Source organism: Mercurialis annua, linkage group LG5 (assembly GCF_937616625.2).
Source record: "Mercurialis annua linkage group LG5, ddMerAnnu1.2, whole genome shotgun sequence".
Taxonomy (NCBI): domain Eukaryota; kingdom Viridiplantae; phylum Streptophyta; class Magnoliopsida; order Malpighiales; family Euphorbiaceae; genus Mercurialis; species Mercurialis annua.
The window spans coordinates 15,517,385-15,533,612 of NC_065574.1; the positions used below are offsets into that span (position 1 = coordinate 15,517,385).

The window sequence follows — 16,228 nt, forward strand, 5'->3', positions numbered from 1 at the left end:
CTTAGAAAATCAACATAGTAAGCTAGAGTTTAGCTTTGAAAAAAATCTTTTTTAATTGGTTTTTAGCTATAAAACATTAAGTTTGAGTTTAGCTTAGAAAACTCTTGGTGAATCTTAATCAGTGGATTCTAAATCTCAATCCTTAATTGAGTAGTGGATGTAGGATAGGTTTGTGATCCGAGATACTCTAAATATCTTTACTCAATCTCTCTAATCTTTAACTCTTTTTAAATTTTTTATTATGTTTATAAAAGAATTTTAAATCTTCTATTCAAAATCTATTCACCCCCTTTAAGGTTACCAATTTGGAATTTAAAGTTTTGATTCCATTTTTTTGTTTTGTAAAATAATTCAGTTCTTATTATCAACTCGTATGTTTAGCAGTTTATCGATGCTCTAGAAAGAGAATTTGCTATCAACTAATTAAATTGTTGACATTAATTCTTGGAGTTAAAAGTACAATACACCTCCATTGGCGTAACTATGTTTCAAGGTAAGTATATGCCAAAGAAATAATTGCCAAAGATAGATTAGAATTAAGCTCTCACTTTAATACACATACGGCTATAAAGGCACAACACACAGACAAGGACCAAACAACTCTTGAAATAAAGACTTATCAGAGTCTAGCAGGAGCTCTTTTATATCACACGCATACTCGGTCAAACATGGTTCATGCGATACATAAGAAATGTCAAAAGATCCAAAATCCAACAATAGGTGATTTTAAATCTAGCAATATAATTATTTGATATGTCAAAGGCACTCTGCATTTCAGTCTCAAGTTTGCCTAACAAAATTCTTTCAATCTTTATGGTTTTTGTGATGCGGATTGAGCTAGATATTCATTAACAAGAAGAAGTAATTCACGTTTTTGTATGTATCTTGGTAGCAATTATGTTTTTTGGTCTTCAAAATACTAACTATCGGTTTTTCAATCAAGTTTCGAAGCAGGATATCGAGCTCTTGCCATTTTTACATTTGAACTTACATGGATTTCTTTTATTCTTCGAGCTATTAGAATACGTTCACATCGACCTCCATAATTCTTTTCAAACAATTTAAATTCTTTATACATAATTGTTAACCCAATCTTCCATCCTCGATCTAAGCATACTGCCATTGATTATCATTTTGTTAGTTAAAAGGTTGCTCTTGGAATTTTGATCACTATATTTGTTCAACCTTCTCAATAAATAGTTGACATTTTTACTAAACCTCTTGATAAAACTATCTTTCAAAATTTATAAGACAAACTTGTAGTTCACGAGTTCCCTTTCCTACAACTTGAAAAAGGGTGAAGAAATAGATATTCCGGCATAGGCCAGTCAATCAATAACTCCTTCCTTCTTGATGTCTGACAACTAGCAGCAATAGACAACTCTTTCTTTTGTGTCCATCGGCTATTTTTATTTTAAGTTTTGCCTTCATTCATGATTTCCGTATATATAAAAATAGGCTTAATTACTTAAAAACCACCCACCTTAAACTTTTTTTTCGTTTATACCCTGACCTAGAAAAAAATTCATTTATACCCTGACGTATGTGTTTATGTTTCACCTCTACCCCGAGGCACTAAATTAACCTCTTTTAATTAAAAAAAAAGTTTAAAATAGTCCTTCATTTAGAGAAAAATTCATTTCTAATTAAACTTTAATTAGCTTAGGTTAAAATGAAGAACTATTTTAAACTTTTTTTTAATGAAAAGAGGTTAATTTAGTGCCTCGGGGTAGAGGTGAAACATAAATACATACGTCAGGGTATAAATGAATGTTTTCCTAGGTCAGGGTATAAACGAAAAAAAAGTTCAAGGTGAGTGGTTTTTAAGTAATTAAGCCATAAAAATATAATTAGTTTTTTTCTTTCCGAGTTTTCTTTCTTTTTTTATTCCTTTGTGTATCTATATTTATAGAAGAAGAAGATAGTTCTTCAATAATTCAAGGAATGTGATTCATCTTTCCTATTATCTTTTCTAAATGTGTTCTTTATTTGTGTGGCTAATATGTTGATAAACAAAATTAAAGCAAAACTCGGCTGTCACATAAATAAATTGGCCGAATTTTATTAAAAAACTGTTAAAGTCACTAAAAATATAGTGCAACAACTAATTTATAACATTTTAAATTTCAGTAATCAAATTACATAAAAAAAAATACCCTTGATTTCTCCTAAAATTTATCACCATTTGGCTAAGAGAGACATACTGCATGCTCCTAGAAGAAGAGTAAGATTTGCCCCAAGTTGAAGCCTAAAGTTAGTTAACATTAAAGAAGTCATAAAGTCATTAGCAAGAAGATCAACAAGTGCCATATAAATGAGGATTCCTGCAGATAATGAATTGAGAATGCCTTCAACAATTAGTGAAGTTGGACTGTTTGAGTTGTACATTTTTGATATCCCTATGCCAACTGCTATGCCACTTGGAGTTGTCATGGAGAAGAATAAAATCATGGTCACTATAGTTTTTGACTTGAATTTTGCCTACACAATCACAAATATCAATAATTATATAGCAAATTATTAAGCATAATCAAGTTCGAATGCATTTGTTTTTTTTTTTTTTCAGAAAATCACTACAAGAAATACTCTATTTGGCAATAACAATTTGCAACTAATTTTTTTTTCTGCCAAAATTTATTTTGCAGCAATAATTTTAAAATTTACTGCCATTAGTTAGTTATAAGCAGCATTTTATAGCAAATTTCATTGTCAATTACTTAAAACAACGTTTTATTAGCAGTAACATATCATAATTTGTTGTTATTGCTATATGTTAATAGTAATAATTTTAGCATTATTAGCAGTAAAAATATTTGCTGCAAATTCTAATATTCCTTGTACTGAATGAACAATCAATTTTTTTTTAATTTGGTGTGGATCTTCATGAGTCTGTATTCACAAGACTTCATTTCATAAGTTAAGAATAATAAATATGTAAAAAAGAACTTCATTTTGTCAAGAATTGTAAAATTATTCATAGCTAGAATGCTTTTGACTTGACCATAAAACAAAAAAAAACCATTTTTTTCAAAAGAAATTATTTTGAAGTCTCATACGTATATTATAATTGACACTTTCGTCCTTCTTATTTGAAAATCAAATGAAAGGATTTTTCAGTTTTGTTTCCATCAACAATTTTTAGTTTTAGTCAACTGAATCAAAAAATTAAATTAAAAAAATCAATTTAATATTTAAACATATATATTTAATGTCTAAATAATATTAATTTATTGTAAAATTTAGTGAGTTATGCTTCAATTTAATTTTTAATATTTATTAATATTTAATTCTTTTAAAAAATAATAATTCTTTTAGTATTAGATTTTTTTAGTTTTGAAAACTAAATGAAATTAAAAGATTAAAAATTAAAAATACTTAAATATACAGAATTAAATTAAATAAATTAAATTTCATAAATATATAATTCATATTTATATTTGTGTTAAAAATAGTTTCAAAGACCAAATTGAAATTGAAATTTATTAAGTCATCGATATATTATGAATTTATTAACCCTTGATATATTTTTGAATTTATTAAGCCATTGATATGTTATGGATTTACATATATAATTTCTTCGTCCTATTTATAATTTTGTCATTTTCTTTTTTCATTTAAAAAATCTTGTTGTACTTTTTAACATAAATTATTCTTTCTATCTTTTCTTTTGTCTTAATGATTAACCAAATTTAAAAAGAAGACTAATGATATATGTAATTTCAAATAGAGCTGGTCATGGGCTGGGTCAGTCCGAAACCGGCTCGGTCAAATACAAAACTGGAATAAAACCAGCCCGAGACTGTATAAAGGTTGGTTCTGCGCTGGTTTTAAATTTATTGAACCGTGAACCATTAGTTTCGATTAAATTATATATAATTTTAATTTTAAGTTAGTTGTTTTCCGAATCGTCAGGGAACTGAAACCGACCAGTCCCGAACTGGCCTAGAACTAGTCGTTGAACACAGGGCCGATTTCAATTTCTTTGGAACCGCCAGTCATCTATAATTTCAAAACACAGTTAAAAAGACAAAAAGAATATTTGTACCAGAGAAATGCATCCGCCAAGAGCCATTCCTTCAAAAAATTGATGAAAACTCAGTGCTGCAATTAGTGGTCTGATTGTTTTTGAACTTTGTGAAACACCCAGTGATAATCCAATGATTACAGAATGAACCACAATTCCCAGCTCCAACACCTATGGATTACAAGCAAAAGTAAATTCCATTTCCATATAACTTAATCACATCAAAAATGTCTTAAATTGCAATTTGTTGGAGAATTCCGCATCAAATAATAAAAAAGATGTTGAATGATTTATAAATGGTGGTTAATAGTATTTATTATTAGAGTTAAACACTCAAAAGCCCCCCACTTTTAAATTTTTTTTCAATTGCACCCTGACGTAGAAAAATACTCTCAAAACCCCTCCATCTTTAGATTCTTTTTTAATTGTATCCCAAAGTATTAAATCGACCTCTTTTGACATGAAAAAAAATTTAAAATAATTTTTTATTTTTCATTTATATTCTAATTAAACACCAATATTATTAATAATGTAAAAAATTATTCTTTCTAAAATTATATCCAATAACTTTTAAAATCAAAACTATAAAAAATTTTAATTTAGGGTACAATTGAAAAAAACTCTAAAGTGGAGGAATTTTGAAAGGATTTTTCTACGTCAGGGTGCAATTGGAATGAAATTTTAAGTTGGAAGGGGTTTTGATAGAGTTTTTCAGCATCAGGGTGCAATTAAAAAAAAGTTTAAAAATAGAGGAATTTTGAGGATTAGGCCTTATTATTACAAGTCAATTAATTTTGTACAAATGGATAATGCATGTACAAAATGGTGGTTAATAGTATAGAGTCTTTATAAAAAAAAAATCGTTTACTTTATTTCATATTTTTTCATAGAAATTTTAAGATTAAAATTTTGTTTTAATAATAATATTTATCTAATTTTTATATAGAATGAAATAAGACTTCTAAAATAAAACGGAAAAAATAATATTTTTTTTTTATGAACGAAAAAATAAAAGTTAATGGAATGACCAATATCAAATATATCATCTGGATGTAATTTGATTCGGGTATAAAAAAAAATTAAACTTTGATTAACTCCTCCTTAATCATAAGTTAGCAAAAAAAATGTCACCAAAAGATGCTTAATTGCTGTCACAATCATCACCGCCACCAAAGACTAAGAGCATATTTCTACAATGAACCAACGCATAATATTGGACCATTCAAATATGTGTTTAAATTTTACCTGAGAAACAATACGATGCCGCATAACCTCCCAAGAATTCGTTCTCTCCAATGCAAAATCTGAGACATTTCCATGACCATCATGATCTTGATGATGATGGTGATGATCAACGTTCATGATTATCTCTTCACCACCACTCGCAGTAGTACTCAAAGGTTTAGCTTTCCTCAGCTCAGACCTTTTATGATAACCAGAGGCAAAAGTCTCCATCATAAGCGTTCCAATAGCCGATAACATAGCGAAAAAGCCCGTAAACGGAAACTTCCTCCATGGATTTTCATTAAGACAAGGGCTCGTAAGACTTTCAATGGCGTCGGGGAGTATGTGCATGAAGCCGGTTGCTAATATGACACCAGCTGCAAAGGCTTTTATTAGGGCAAAAGTTTCTCCTTGTGGGTTTAGAGAAGAGATGTTGCTGACCAAGAAAGGAAGAGAAACCCCTAATGTAGAAGCTACTAAAATTGAAAATATTGCAATGAGTTTGTATGTTATTAATGAGTTTTGAGATGTGTTTTGTTCTTGTGTTTCTTCTTCACATGTGCACTTTGAGGAGGAGACTAATATTGGGGAAACAAGAAGAAGAATGAGTAAGATAGTTTTGAAAAATGGTTCATGTTTGATCATTGCTACAACAAGGATAGAAGAAATTATAGGATATGAGAAATTATATATGTTTATTATATATATACTAGTCATTTCTATCCACTACGAGGTAGAGTGTGCAAAAACCAACCAAATTCGACAAACGAATCAAACTGATAAATTTGATTCGGTTTGATTTTATATTATAAATAAATTTCAATTTTCTGTTCGGTTCCGTATGAAAAACAACCAAATCAAACTGAACAAATCAACCAAAACAACTAGTTCTTTTTGATTCGGTTTAAAATATTTAAAATTTGGTTGATATGATTGGTTTGGTTCGGTCTCAAATTAAATGCACACACTACTCAAGCTTAAGTTTCTGTTTTTATGAATCTATATACTCATATGTAGGGGTGTGCAGTATTCGGTTAAAACCGAATTAACCGACCGAACCAAACCGAAATTTTAATTTGGTTCGGTTTTTGGTTAATTCGGTTCGGTTTCGGTTTTCATTTTTAAAAAGTTTGGTTAATTCGGTTCGGTTTTTGTGATGGAATTTCCGAATTAACCGAACCGACCGAAATAACCGAATTATATATATTAATTGTGTTATTTTTGTAATTTTTTAAAAAAAGTTAAGGTAATTTTGTAATTTTTTTAGAATTTAGTTACTAAAACACCTCAAAATGTACTTAAATTATAAATTAGTATTAAAATTATTGTTTTTTATTTTATTTTTTATTTTTTAATAATTAATTTTAATAAAATTTGGTTATTTCGGTTAACCGAAATAACCGACCGAACCGAAATATTATTTCGGTTTGGTTTCGGTTCGGTTTCAATATAATTCGGTTCGGTTTCGATTTTGAAATTTCTAACATTTCGGATTCGTTTAATTCGGTTTTGGTTCGGTTCGGTGACCGAACCGACCGATGCACACCCCTACTCATATGAATTCATTCTATAAATTAAAAGCAGTTGATACTATGTGAATATGGTTCATGAAAATTTGATATAGAAGAAAAAATATCATTTTTAAAAATGTACATGCATGAGAGCCAATTATATTTTAAAAATATATATTTTCCTTGAGAAGTTAGATGGATCTTCTACTAGAAAAATTAAGTTATATGTGTAAATTTAATATAGCATTTTTTTTATTTTATTTTGCGATGTCAATGTATAAATTATTAGGAAGGTACTTAATATCATGCATAAATAGTCTCACACCTAGAACAAAAATAGCAAGAATTAATTAAATGAATATGTCTATTTAATATAACTGTTCTATATAGCGACAAAATTTTAACCTTTAGATGTAATATTACTCAATATAGATCATATTTTTTCTTAATTTAAATAAAATGTATGAGATTATGTATCTTATTTGGGGCACCAATAATCAATTAACATGTTCACAAGTATAAATCTGTCTAGATTTTATTTCTAATTTGTCACTTAGAAATCAACTATCAATAATATAACTAATAAATATCCCTAATGATGTTGAATTTCAGTTCAAAGTGATATATGCGTCCGGAGAGACTTTTAAAATTATAGATTCAGCTTTTAAAGAAAACGCTAAAATTTTCATCTTCTGTTATAATACATGATAGAAAAAAAAATTAAGATTATCAGTCGGATTGAGATTTCCTCAAGTTCAAACGAATTTGAGAAGGTCAACTCACGATTTACACCGTTTATTGGATAAAATAAACATGGTAGATTAATTTAATTTAATTTATATTTATTTAATTTATACCGTTCATTGTACCGATATAATCCTCTAAAATTCAAAATAAACTTCAGGAATCCCGATCTAAAAAAGTGTCTAAGATTGATTTTGATAAGGAGAAAATGATTGGGCAACGCCAGAAAGAGGGTGGAGAGCAATGAGGACCATGCACGCAGTGGCCGAGGGATAGGATTCTCCGCGCACATGTTCGGCCCATTTTATCGCCTAGTTGAAAACAAGGGACATAAAATCCAAAATCATACATATATCTAGGGGAGTGTGAAAACCCAAACTCAACTGATAATCCCACCAATGAATTTAGTTCAGCTCTCTATTTTGAAAAAAATAATATTTTAATTAGATTTAATTTTAGAATCATAAAATTACAATTAAATTTTAATACAAATCGAACAAAAAAAATCGACTGAATTTATTAGTTTGATTTGATTTGAACTCTTTAATTAAAATTCGGTTCGATTCAATCTAAATATAAACAAAATACCAATTTAATTTGATACAAATAATTTTGAATCATCCATACCTCCGAATTATATCTCAATTGGGTCAATCAATAATATTATTAGTTATAAGGTAGATAAAACTAGAGAAAAGGATGAAAACTAGGTATAAAAAATTTCTGGATGACAATTTGAGTAGGCCTAATTTTTCAAGCAGAACTCCATGGTGTTTTTCACCGATTAACGGAAACAGAAACGGAAATCGAAAATGACATGAAACAGACACGGGAAAACGGAAAATTTATTAAAATGAAAAACACAAAATGTGTAAATAATAAAAAATATAGAGATATATTTACAATATTAGAAAGGCTTAATTGCATAAAAAATCACAAACTTTAACGTGTTTTGCAAATTTAACATAAACTTTCAATTTTGGCAAATTAATACACAAACTTTTGATTTTTGGCAATTTTAGCACCGATCAATTTTTCATGAAAAAAATACAGATGTGTACACCGGAATAACCATTATTCCGGCGTCCACATCAGCATTTTTCTCTATTTTTTTGAAAGAAAATTGATCGGTGCTAAAATTGCAAAAAATCAAAAGTTTGTCTATTAATTTGCCAAAATTGAAAGTTTATGTTAAATTTGCAAAACACGCTAAAATTTATGATTTTTTTCGCCATTAAGACTATTAGAAATTATAAAATATATATATATATATATATATATATATATATATATATATATATATTAAATTTTATTTATACATTTATGTCAATAAAATAAATCAATTATAAATTAAATCTAATAAAAATAAGAAGATAAGTTTTATTGTAAATAAAGTAAACAATAAAAATTGCGGGTAATTAATTTAAAAAAATTATTAATTGAAAACTTTTTAGGTTTTTTCTATAACTAAATAATTTTTTTATTTACTGAAACGGCCCGAAACATTTTCTTATGAGTTTTATAACTATATATATATTTTTAGTTGTGTTTGCCCGCCATTCAAATATATAAATCGATATTCATGCGCTGATATCCAAGAATATGGAAATGACAATCATATATATTTATAGAAGAATGAATCTTTCATTATATCACTTTGCTTTAATTGATGATCATATGACAGTACTGATATAAAAATGACAAATAACCGTTAAATGCTCTAGAATAAAATTTAAAAATATTTCTAATTTTTTTTTTATATATATATATATATATATCAATTATTGTGTTGAGCATGTGAAATATTTATTACTTTGAATGTATGTCTAGATCTAATAGTAGCAGGATTAATCAGATAATCACGTTAATTTGGTTCAAAACTAATTAGACACATGGAAATTATAACACTGTCATGAAATCTATAATTAGTGGTTGTATAGGTATTTAAGACGGTAAATAATAAAATTAATCTCACTTTCATATGCGGTTAAAGTTTTGTGCATGCAATTAAAATAAAATTCACTTTTGTTTGTTATGTGTTAGAAACCTCAAAGGTTAGATGTTTTTAAGACTACTTGTTTTTTACTCCTATTTCAGTTCAGATAGAATCATATGTCAGTCATGAATGTAACGCATGTTTATAATAATTTCTACACCTTATATCCAATCATTTACCTAAAAACACTTATCTCCAATCGTTCTATATGATGAGATTGTTATTGCATATATAATCTGAATTAATCTACCAGGGTACATCTGCTAATTAAATCGATAAAATTAATATACCAAATATAAGAGTTAATTGTGTCCATGATCCTTTATCTTTCGATCTGATGCACGACGTCTTATTTATCCATGAGCGAATTAGACATTTCGTTGGTAAAAAAGGTATTCATAACTTAGCTAGGTGGCGACTCTATTTTCAGTTAACACCACTAGGTTGTCATAAATTTGAGTGTCCAATCCTTTGTTCATAATATTGTGTTCAAAATTGTCATTCATAAATAAATTACAAGTTTGGAAGCCTCTCTCTTCTAGTAAGAAAGAGGCCGATATAAAATTCGTCAATGTTAATATAATTCGATATAATTAAGATAGGGTTCTGGGGTGAGGACATATCACTGAGAAAAGTCCTTAAATGTTTATAAAAATTTAATAACATACCTAAACTTTTAAAATCATAAAAAAATTGATATTTAAAAGGGTTAATGTCATAAAAATTCACCAACTTTACACGTTTTTTCATTTTAATCACGTAGTTTAAATTTTCTCATTTTCATACACGAACTACCACTTTTTCTCAAACTCATACACGGTGCTGAGGTGTCACGACTCCATTGGTGTAATTTGCTGAGGTAGAGGTCATTTTACACCAATAAATGGGTGCCACCTCTGCGCCATGCATGAATTTGAGAAAAAGTGGTAGTTCGTGCATGAAAATGAGAAAATTTAAACTGCGTGATTAAAATGAGAAATCGTGTAAAGTTTGTGATTTTTTTTTACATCAACCCTATTTAAAATGTTTAAATGCCAATTTATAAATAGAATAAAAATGGAGAATTAATATAAACTTTTTTTTATTAAAAACCGGAGAGTGTTCATTCTCATAAGTGAGAATGTGGGAGGGCGGATTTGATCCGATTTTGCCAATTTATAGGTTGAATTGATCCACTTTTTGTGGACTTGAACTTATTTGATACTTCGTGCCAAGATCAGGAGGTTTTTATGATGAATGAAATTAAATTTAACAACTTTTAATGATCGTGATAAAATTAAAATTTCATATAATAGTTCTCCAATTCAATATGCTAGACTTCATTTTACTTTGAATTTATTATAGTTTAAATACTTACATGAACTTCAAAAAACAAAATTGTAAAAATATAAAATATAATTGAATTTTCCATATTTCTATTATACTAACTCAAAAAAAAAAATTAACATTTTTAGCACTGCCGCTAAATAAGATGCATTTGGTTGGGACATTAAAGGAGACCAACACTTGATTTTCATTGCTCTAATTTGGATTACATATTTATTCATCAACATAGAGATACAACTTATTTACAATACATTATAGCTTATTGACTGCCAAGAATCATCAATGAAGTTCAACATCACTTACCTAGTGCACCATGTGCTGCAGATGAACTAAGCTATTGAACTAATGATGGAGATGTACACATTTTATTAAAAATCAGACACTAATTTTCTGTACAAGAATGTCACTGAATATTTCTATTTACATGTGAGACTCAAGAAATGTCATGATTGCCAGGCCAGCAGCCCACACATCATCGTCCAACACATGTTCTGCAGGAGAGTGACTAATGCCTCCGCGGCAGCGGACAAACAGCATGCCGACCTATTAGAAAGACAGCAGTAACGTTCATATAGGACCTTAAAATTTTATGTCGAAGCAAAGTTTACTGCCTAGAAGTTGGACGAAAACTTTTCAAATCAAATTTTTGCATTTCGTTTTGTTTCTAGAAAGTAGAAACGTTTCCGAACTTTTATATTTATAATCTATTACTGTAAGAAAATATTGTTTTGTTGTTTCCAATTTCGGCATTTTTTGTTCTTCATTTCCTTTTCCGTGCTACATAGGTTGGTGGTATAGCTATAAAGAACTAACCTTTGTCAAATGCGACATGGCCATTGCATCATGTCCAGCACCGCTCATCAGTGTGGGAACATCGTCTTGAATCTCACCAGTCATTATCTTAAGAGCAGCATTTGCTGCTAACTTCAGCTGTGAACCTAATTCTGTATTACAATTGACCGCATTGGCATTGTGCTAAAACAAGATAAAAGAGAGTGTTATCACTGACTGGATTATATAGAGAAAGAAATACTCGAAACGGATGCCATTTTAAATTGGTAAAACTCGTAAAAGAAAATCAAAGAATCAGAGTTATCGCTAGTCTTCACCTTATGTTCAATGTTGCAAGAAACAGAACGCCTATCACATATTCCGTAGACGCGGTTAGATAATTCGTAAAGGACAGCTTCACGTCCCATATCATCCATTGCGCGAATATCCACAGTGAAAGTTACCTGCAAGAAGAAATTTCACTTTAACATTCAACTGCTAAACCAACAGAAAATTTATTCATTTCCGTGCACTTGTTAGTTAATTGACTAACACCATCAGAAATAGAGTTTCTTGCCTGGCCTGGAATGACATTACTAGCACTTGGCCAGGTAGATATCTCACCAACGGTGCAGACAAGGGAACTCGAAAGTGATTCCATTGCAGAATCATTGCAGTGACTATCGTAAGATAGATAATCTTTAGGATGTTTACATAGACTTTCTAATAATACAATTAATTCAGCAGCAGCAGCCATTGGGTCTTGCCGTAAAGACATCGGAACTGTGCCAGCATGCCCTTGTGAGCCTTTGACTGTCACCTGCAATTTTTTTATAGGAACTTAGAAAATATTCATTTGCAAAATTGAAGGAAAGTTATCAATATCTGAAAAGAGTTCGTAAAGGTCCATCTAGAATGTTTATTCAAGTACTGTCTACATATTTAGACGGCATCAATTATAGCGACTTATTGACCAATACTACCTGAACATAAAAATGAAAAAGAGAAGAAAGGAAAGAGAATGCCAATGTCATCATTCTATTTGGCTCTCAGGAAACTCTAATCGAATTGAGAATCGATTTTTTCTTCTTGGCAGTAGAAGAACAGGCAAGAACAATGACGTGCCAAGTAAAAGAAGAACTTTGAATAATGAAAACTAGTATATCAGACTGAAGCTGTAAGATTTAAGCATCAAATAATCTATTACACATTTGCAATTCATCAATCTTGTGTGCTTATAAAATCCCAGAAGACATTCTTGTGTGACTCCAAGCTAAATTAGATGATCATGTCTCAACAATGATTAGATCTACATATGAATCCTCTTTTCCCCTCTTTTTATTATACCAAGAACCGGAAACAAATGTTAGCTTCTCCTAAGTGAGGATAAGAGATAAACAATGAATGTTAAAATACAGAAAAAAGCATTACATAGTTAAGCTAACTTGCTAGCTTATAAAATTTATGCTAGATTATCTACAGTATACTCTAAAGAATATGATTCATTGTTTCATTTTTCCGATGCATGTAATTCATTCTTTGTTACAAAATATGCATATCAGTCATTTATGATCTCTCAATTTAAGTTGTAAAGTTCAACATTCATCTGTACATTGCACCTTGGCTTTCAGAAACATCTCGATTTTTCAGCTACCAATATCTAGTTGTAGTTGGCCAGAAACATCATTCTCAGTCTCCTCCAAGTTCATGACTAGAGCAGGGAAAGGAAATCGGAGAGAAAGTTCACTCCTGTTTTCTCTTCTACGTCATACCTTTTGGCTAGAGAAATTTGTCAAGGCTTAAGACCATGACTGAACTATAGCCAAACAAACAGCTATGCATAGTTCAGTGATATATAGAATCCAAGAGACCACCTAAATAAAGTTTCAGTTAAATGGCGGGCAAGTCATCAGAAATTAAATGGACCTAAGCTTCGGAATATGGGCATAAAGACCATCTTTATGCATGGACATTTGTATATGCTATATTTTCATTGTTCAGAAGTTTTTCACATGCTGCTGCTACGGCTATCTAATAAGAATTTACAGTAAATTTATCCCTCCTTGTCAATATGAGCAAAATTCAGTAGACTTTTGATGTGTCTACTGAAATATGATTGCATACCTTTAGCCGTGTCTGTCCTGCTATGCCTTTAACCACACCAAGGGGATAACCAACCCATTCCAGCACGGGTCCTTGCTCAATATGAACCTGTAGCATTGGAAGATTCAAGAGATTGAGCAGTGTAACCATATTGAATTCACTTATCATAGTTAAATCTTTGCCAAGATAGTACTATTTAGCGATATACCTCAATGTAACCCCAAACGGACTGTGGATCATACTTCAGTTGCAACAGATTTTCCTCGGTAATTCCTATGGAATTTGCCTGTAGACTTTCTTGCACTGTTACACCACTGGACAAAGATTACACATAAGCATACCTACCAAAGTACAATCTTAAGTTTAAAAATGACCAAATAGGTTACACAAGGAAACCTCTTATCGGATACTTGTAATGCTGAAACTGGTAGAATACCAGCTATAGCAGCACTGCCTAAGAAAGTCGATTGAAACCTCACTCCCTCTTCATCACTAAATGCAATGACCTGCAAAATTAAACATGCGAGGGAATAGCATCATGATATTATTGTTCATATTAGTAGCATATAAACCAACAAAGATACAATCTCTAAATCTTTTTTAGAAGAATTTTTTCATCATGCACGTTGGTTACCTTTAGAAATTAAAACATCAAAGTCCATGAAAAATGATTCTAGCAACGATTTCTGTTGACGTCATAAAAAATTACAGTGAACTACCCATACATGTTAGAGAAACCGTTTTATGCAACTTCTTTTGTATTCGAGAAAAAGGCTCTGACATGCTCATATGCAGAGAAGTGAAACAGAAGTAGATACACCATCAATTTCTTCCATTCTACTGGACAACAGCATTTTCATATTCGTTTACTCAGGTCGGTGAAAAAAAAGGTTCATATAAAGAAAATATCGGTTGTTATATACTTTATCAACATTAGATCGATATGGGTAAGCCAAATAAAACATGGTAACCAATACTAACTTCGAAGATTTTCTCAACGCAAATTAGCTTGTCCAGATGACAGTAATACACAATCTAACAAGCCTTTAAAAAATAACTCAAAATTTTTGATAATTGTGTAAATGAGTAAAACTGTTGTGATTGTAACTCGAGTAAATTTCAACAAAGATACACAGGCACTCCACAGACCTCAACTGGCCGTTTTAGTTTGCCAAGCATTCCATTGCTTTTCAAGGCCTTTAAAGCAGATACCGCCGCAATTATGCCTAATGACCCATCAAACTTCCCAGCATCAACAACAGTATCCTGTAACAACATATTGCTCAACTGTTAGTCCAATACACCATATCGCACTAGCCAACAATGACATAAGAAAACCATAATAGAATTGTTACCATATGAGAACCGATCAATAGAACCTCCGCACTTGCATTCCGTCCTGCAATTCGACCATGTACATTACCCATATGGTCTACCCACCTGAAAATAACATCCTCATCAGCCAAAAAATTCAGAGACAGCATTTGCAGAATTGAAAAGAAAGAAGCTAACGTTGTCAAACCAGCATCTTCCATCCAACTGCGAATAAGATTGGATGCCTTAATAGCGGCTGCACTCATGAACGTTCTCTCAAGATAGCCATCAGCATCACTCACCTATTAATACAAGCAATAATACTATTAATCATCAGCCAATTTGTAAATTGAACTAAAACCAGGATTGTAAATTGTATTGTTAAAATAGAATATTCAAGAAGAAGTGTAAGGATAGGATATGCTAAGGATAAGCAATACAAGTGACAGTTTAAACAATTCCTTCAAAAAGTTACAATCTTGGCCCTGAAACAAATTCTGAAAAATAATTAAAGCATAAAGAAAATAAACTTTTCTAATACTAATCTGATACCCATCAAAACTAAACGAAAAGTTAGAGATTTGAATACCTTCGCAAGCTCATTGAGCCTTGCAACAGCTTCATCTCTCAAGATTTCTTGGTACAAATGATTCCTTTTATCACCAAAATCTTCATTTCCAATATCTTACATGAAAAGAAGATCAAATAAGAGTATTAGTATGAGAATAAAGGTGTGCAATGATTGAATAAACAGAAGAAAAATTGAGAAAAGTTACGTGCAGCAGAAAGAGAAGTTGATAAGAGAAAAGCCACGAAAAAGTTGAAGAGGAAGATAGAGAGATAAGCCATGAAAATAGCAATGGACAACCGCAATAATAATGATATTGAGCGGCCACGGCGGCTGACCAATGCCACTTCTGTCCTCCGCTTAGGCTTTGTATTTTGGCGTCTGCAGAGGACAAATAAAAAACAAAATCAAAATTTGTTTCTGAATGTAACACACTACTATTACTATTATGTCTACAGGTGGTGGTGGCTTACTATTTTACATGTGGACCTCATTGCTGGATTCCCACTGTCATTTTTTATAATAAAAAAAAACACTTCTATTTTCAGTTGTGTCACTCGCCATATAGAAAATCTTTTAATTATTAACTTTTTTACTATCATTTAATTTTACATATGGCTCACACATTATTAATTTATTTCACAAAT

General features: G+C 30.4%; 2 protein-coding genes across 3 annotated transcripts; both read right to left on the reverse strand.

Moving 5' to 3' along the window:
- Positions 1–2,060: 2,060 nt before the first annotated feature.
- LOC126682811 (zinc transporter 5-like) lies at positions 2,061–5,929 on the reverse strand. Its single transcript, XM_050378577.2, has 3 exons — positions 5,270–5,929; positions 4,046–4,195; positions 2,061–2,481 (listed from the first exon to the last, which is right to left on the reverse strand). Exons 1-3 carry the CDS (start codon positions 5,891–5,893, stop codon positions 2,179–2,181), a joined length of 1,077 nt encoding a protein of 358 aa, XP_050234534.1. The 5' UTR covers positions 5,894–5,929; the 3' UTR covers positions 2,061–2,178.
- A 5,065-nt stretch (positions 5,930–10,994) lies between these two features.
- On the reverse strand, positions 10,995–16,017 carry LOC126682674 (allantoate deiminase 2). Of its 2 annotated transcripts, XM_050378421.2 has the most exons (12): positions 15,790–16,017; positions 15,603–15,697; positions 15,212–15,315; positions 15,055–15,139; positions 14,849–14,965; positions 14,096–14,205; positions 13,908–14,013; positions 13,721–13,807; positions 12,174–12,416; positions 11,935–12,060; positions 11,639–11,800; positions 10,995–11,368 (listed from the first exon to the last, which is right to left on the reverse strand). In XM_050378421.2, the coding sequence occupies exons 1-12, from the start codon at positions 15,860–15,862 to the stop codon at positions 11,246–11,248; spliced, it is 1,431 nt and encodes a 476-aa protein (XP_050234378.1). In that variant the 5' UTR covers positions 15,863–16,017; the 3' UTR covers positions 10,995–11,245. The 2 variants fall into 2 exon arrangements, with proteins under 2 accessions (XP_050234378.1, XP_050234379.1); XM_050378422.2 differs by lacking the exons at positions 15,603–15,697; positions 15,790–16,017 and having other exon boundaries at positions 15,222–15,312.
- Positions 16,018–16,228: the final 211 nt, after the last annotated feature.

Excerpts from the sequence above, each read along its gene's own strand:
- LOC126682811 (XM_050378577.2), bottom strand. The coding sequence starts at position 5,893 with ATGATCAAACATGAACCATTTTTCAAAACTATCTTACTCATTCTTCTT. Across the intron at positions 4,196-5,269 it reads GGCATCGTATTGTTTCTCAG|GTGTTGGAGCTGGGAATTGT; the intron begins GTAAAATTTAAA and ends TGTAATCCATAG. Across the intron at positions 2,482-4,045 it reads TTGGCGGATGCATTTCTCTG|GCAAAATTCAAGTCAAAAAC; the intron begins GTACAAATATTC and ends GTGATTGTGTAG.
- LOC126682674 (XM_050378421.2), bottom strand. The coding sequence starts at position 15,862 with ATGGCTTATCTCTCTATCTTCCTCTTCAACTTTTTCGTGGCTTTTCTC. Across the intron at positions 15,316-15,602 it reads GGCTCAATGAGCTTGCGAAG|GTGAGTGATGCTGATGGCTA; the intron begins GTATTCAAATCT and ends TTGTATTAATAG. Across the intron at positions 12,417-13,720 it reads CAGGACAGACACGGCTAAAG|GTGACAGTCAAAGGCTCACA; the intron begins GTATGCAATCAT and ends AAAAAATTGCAG.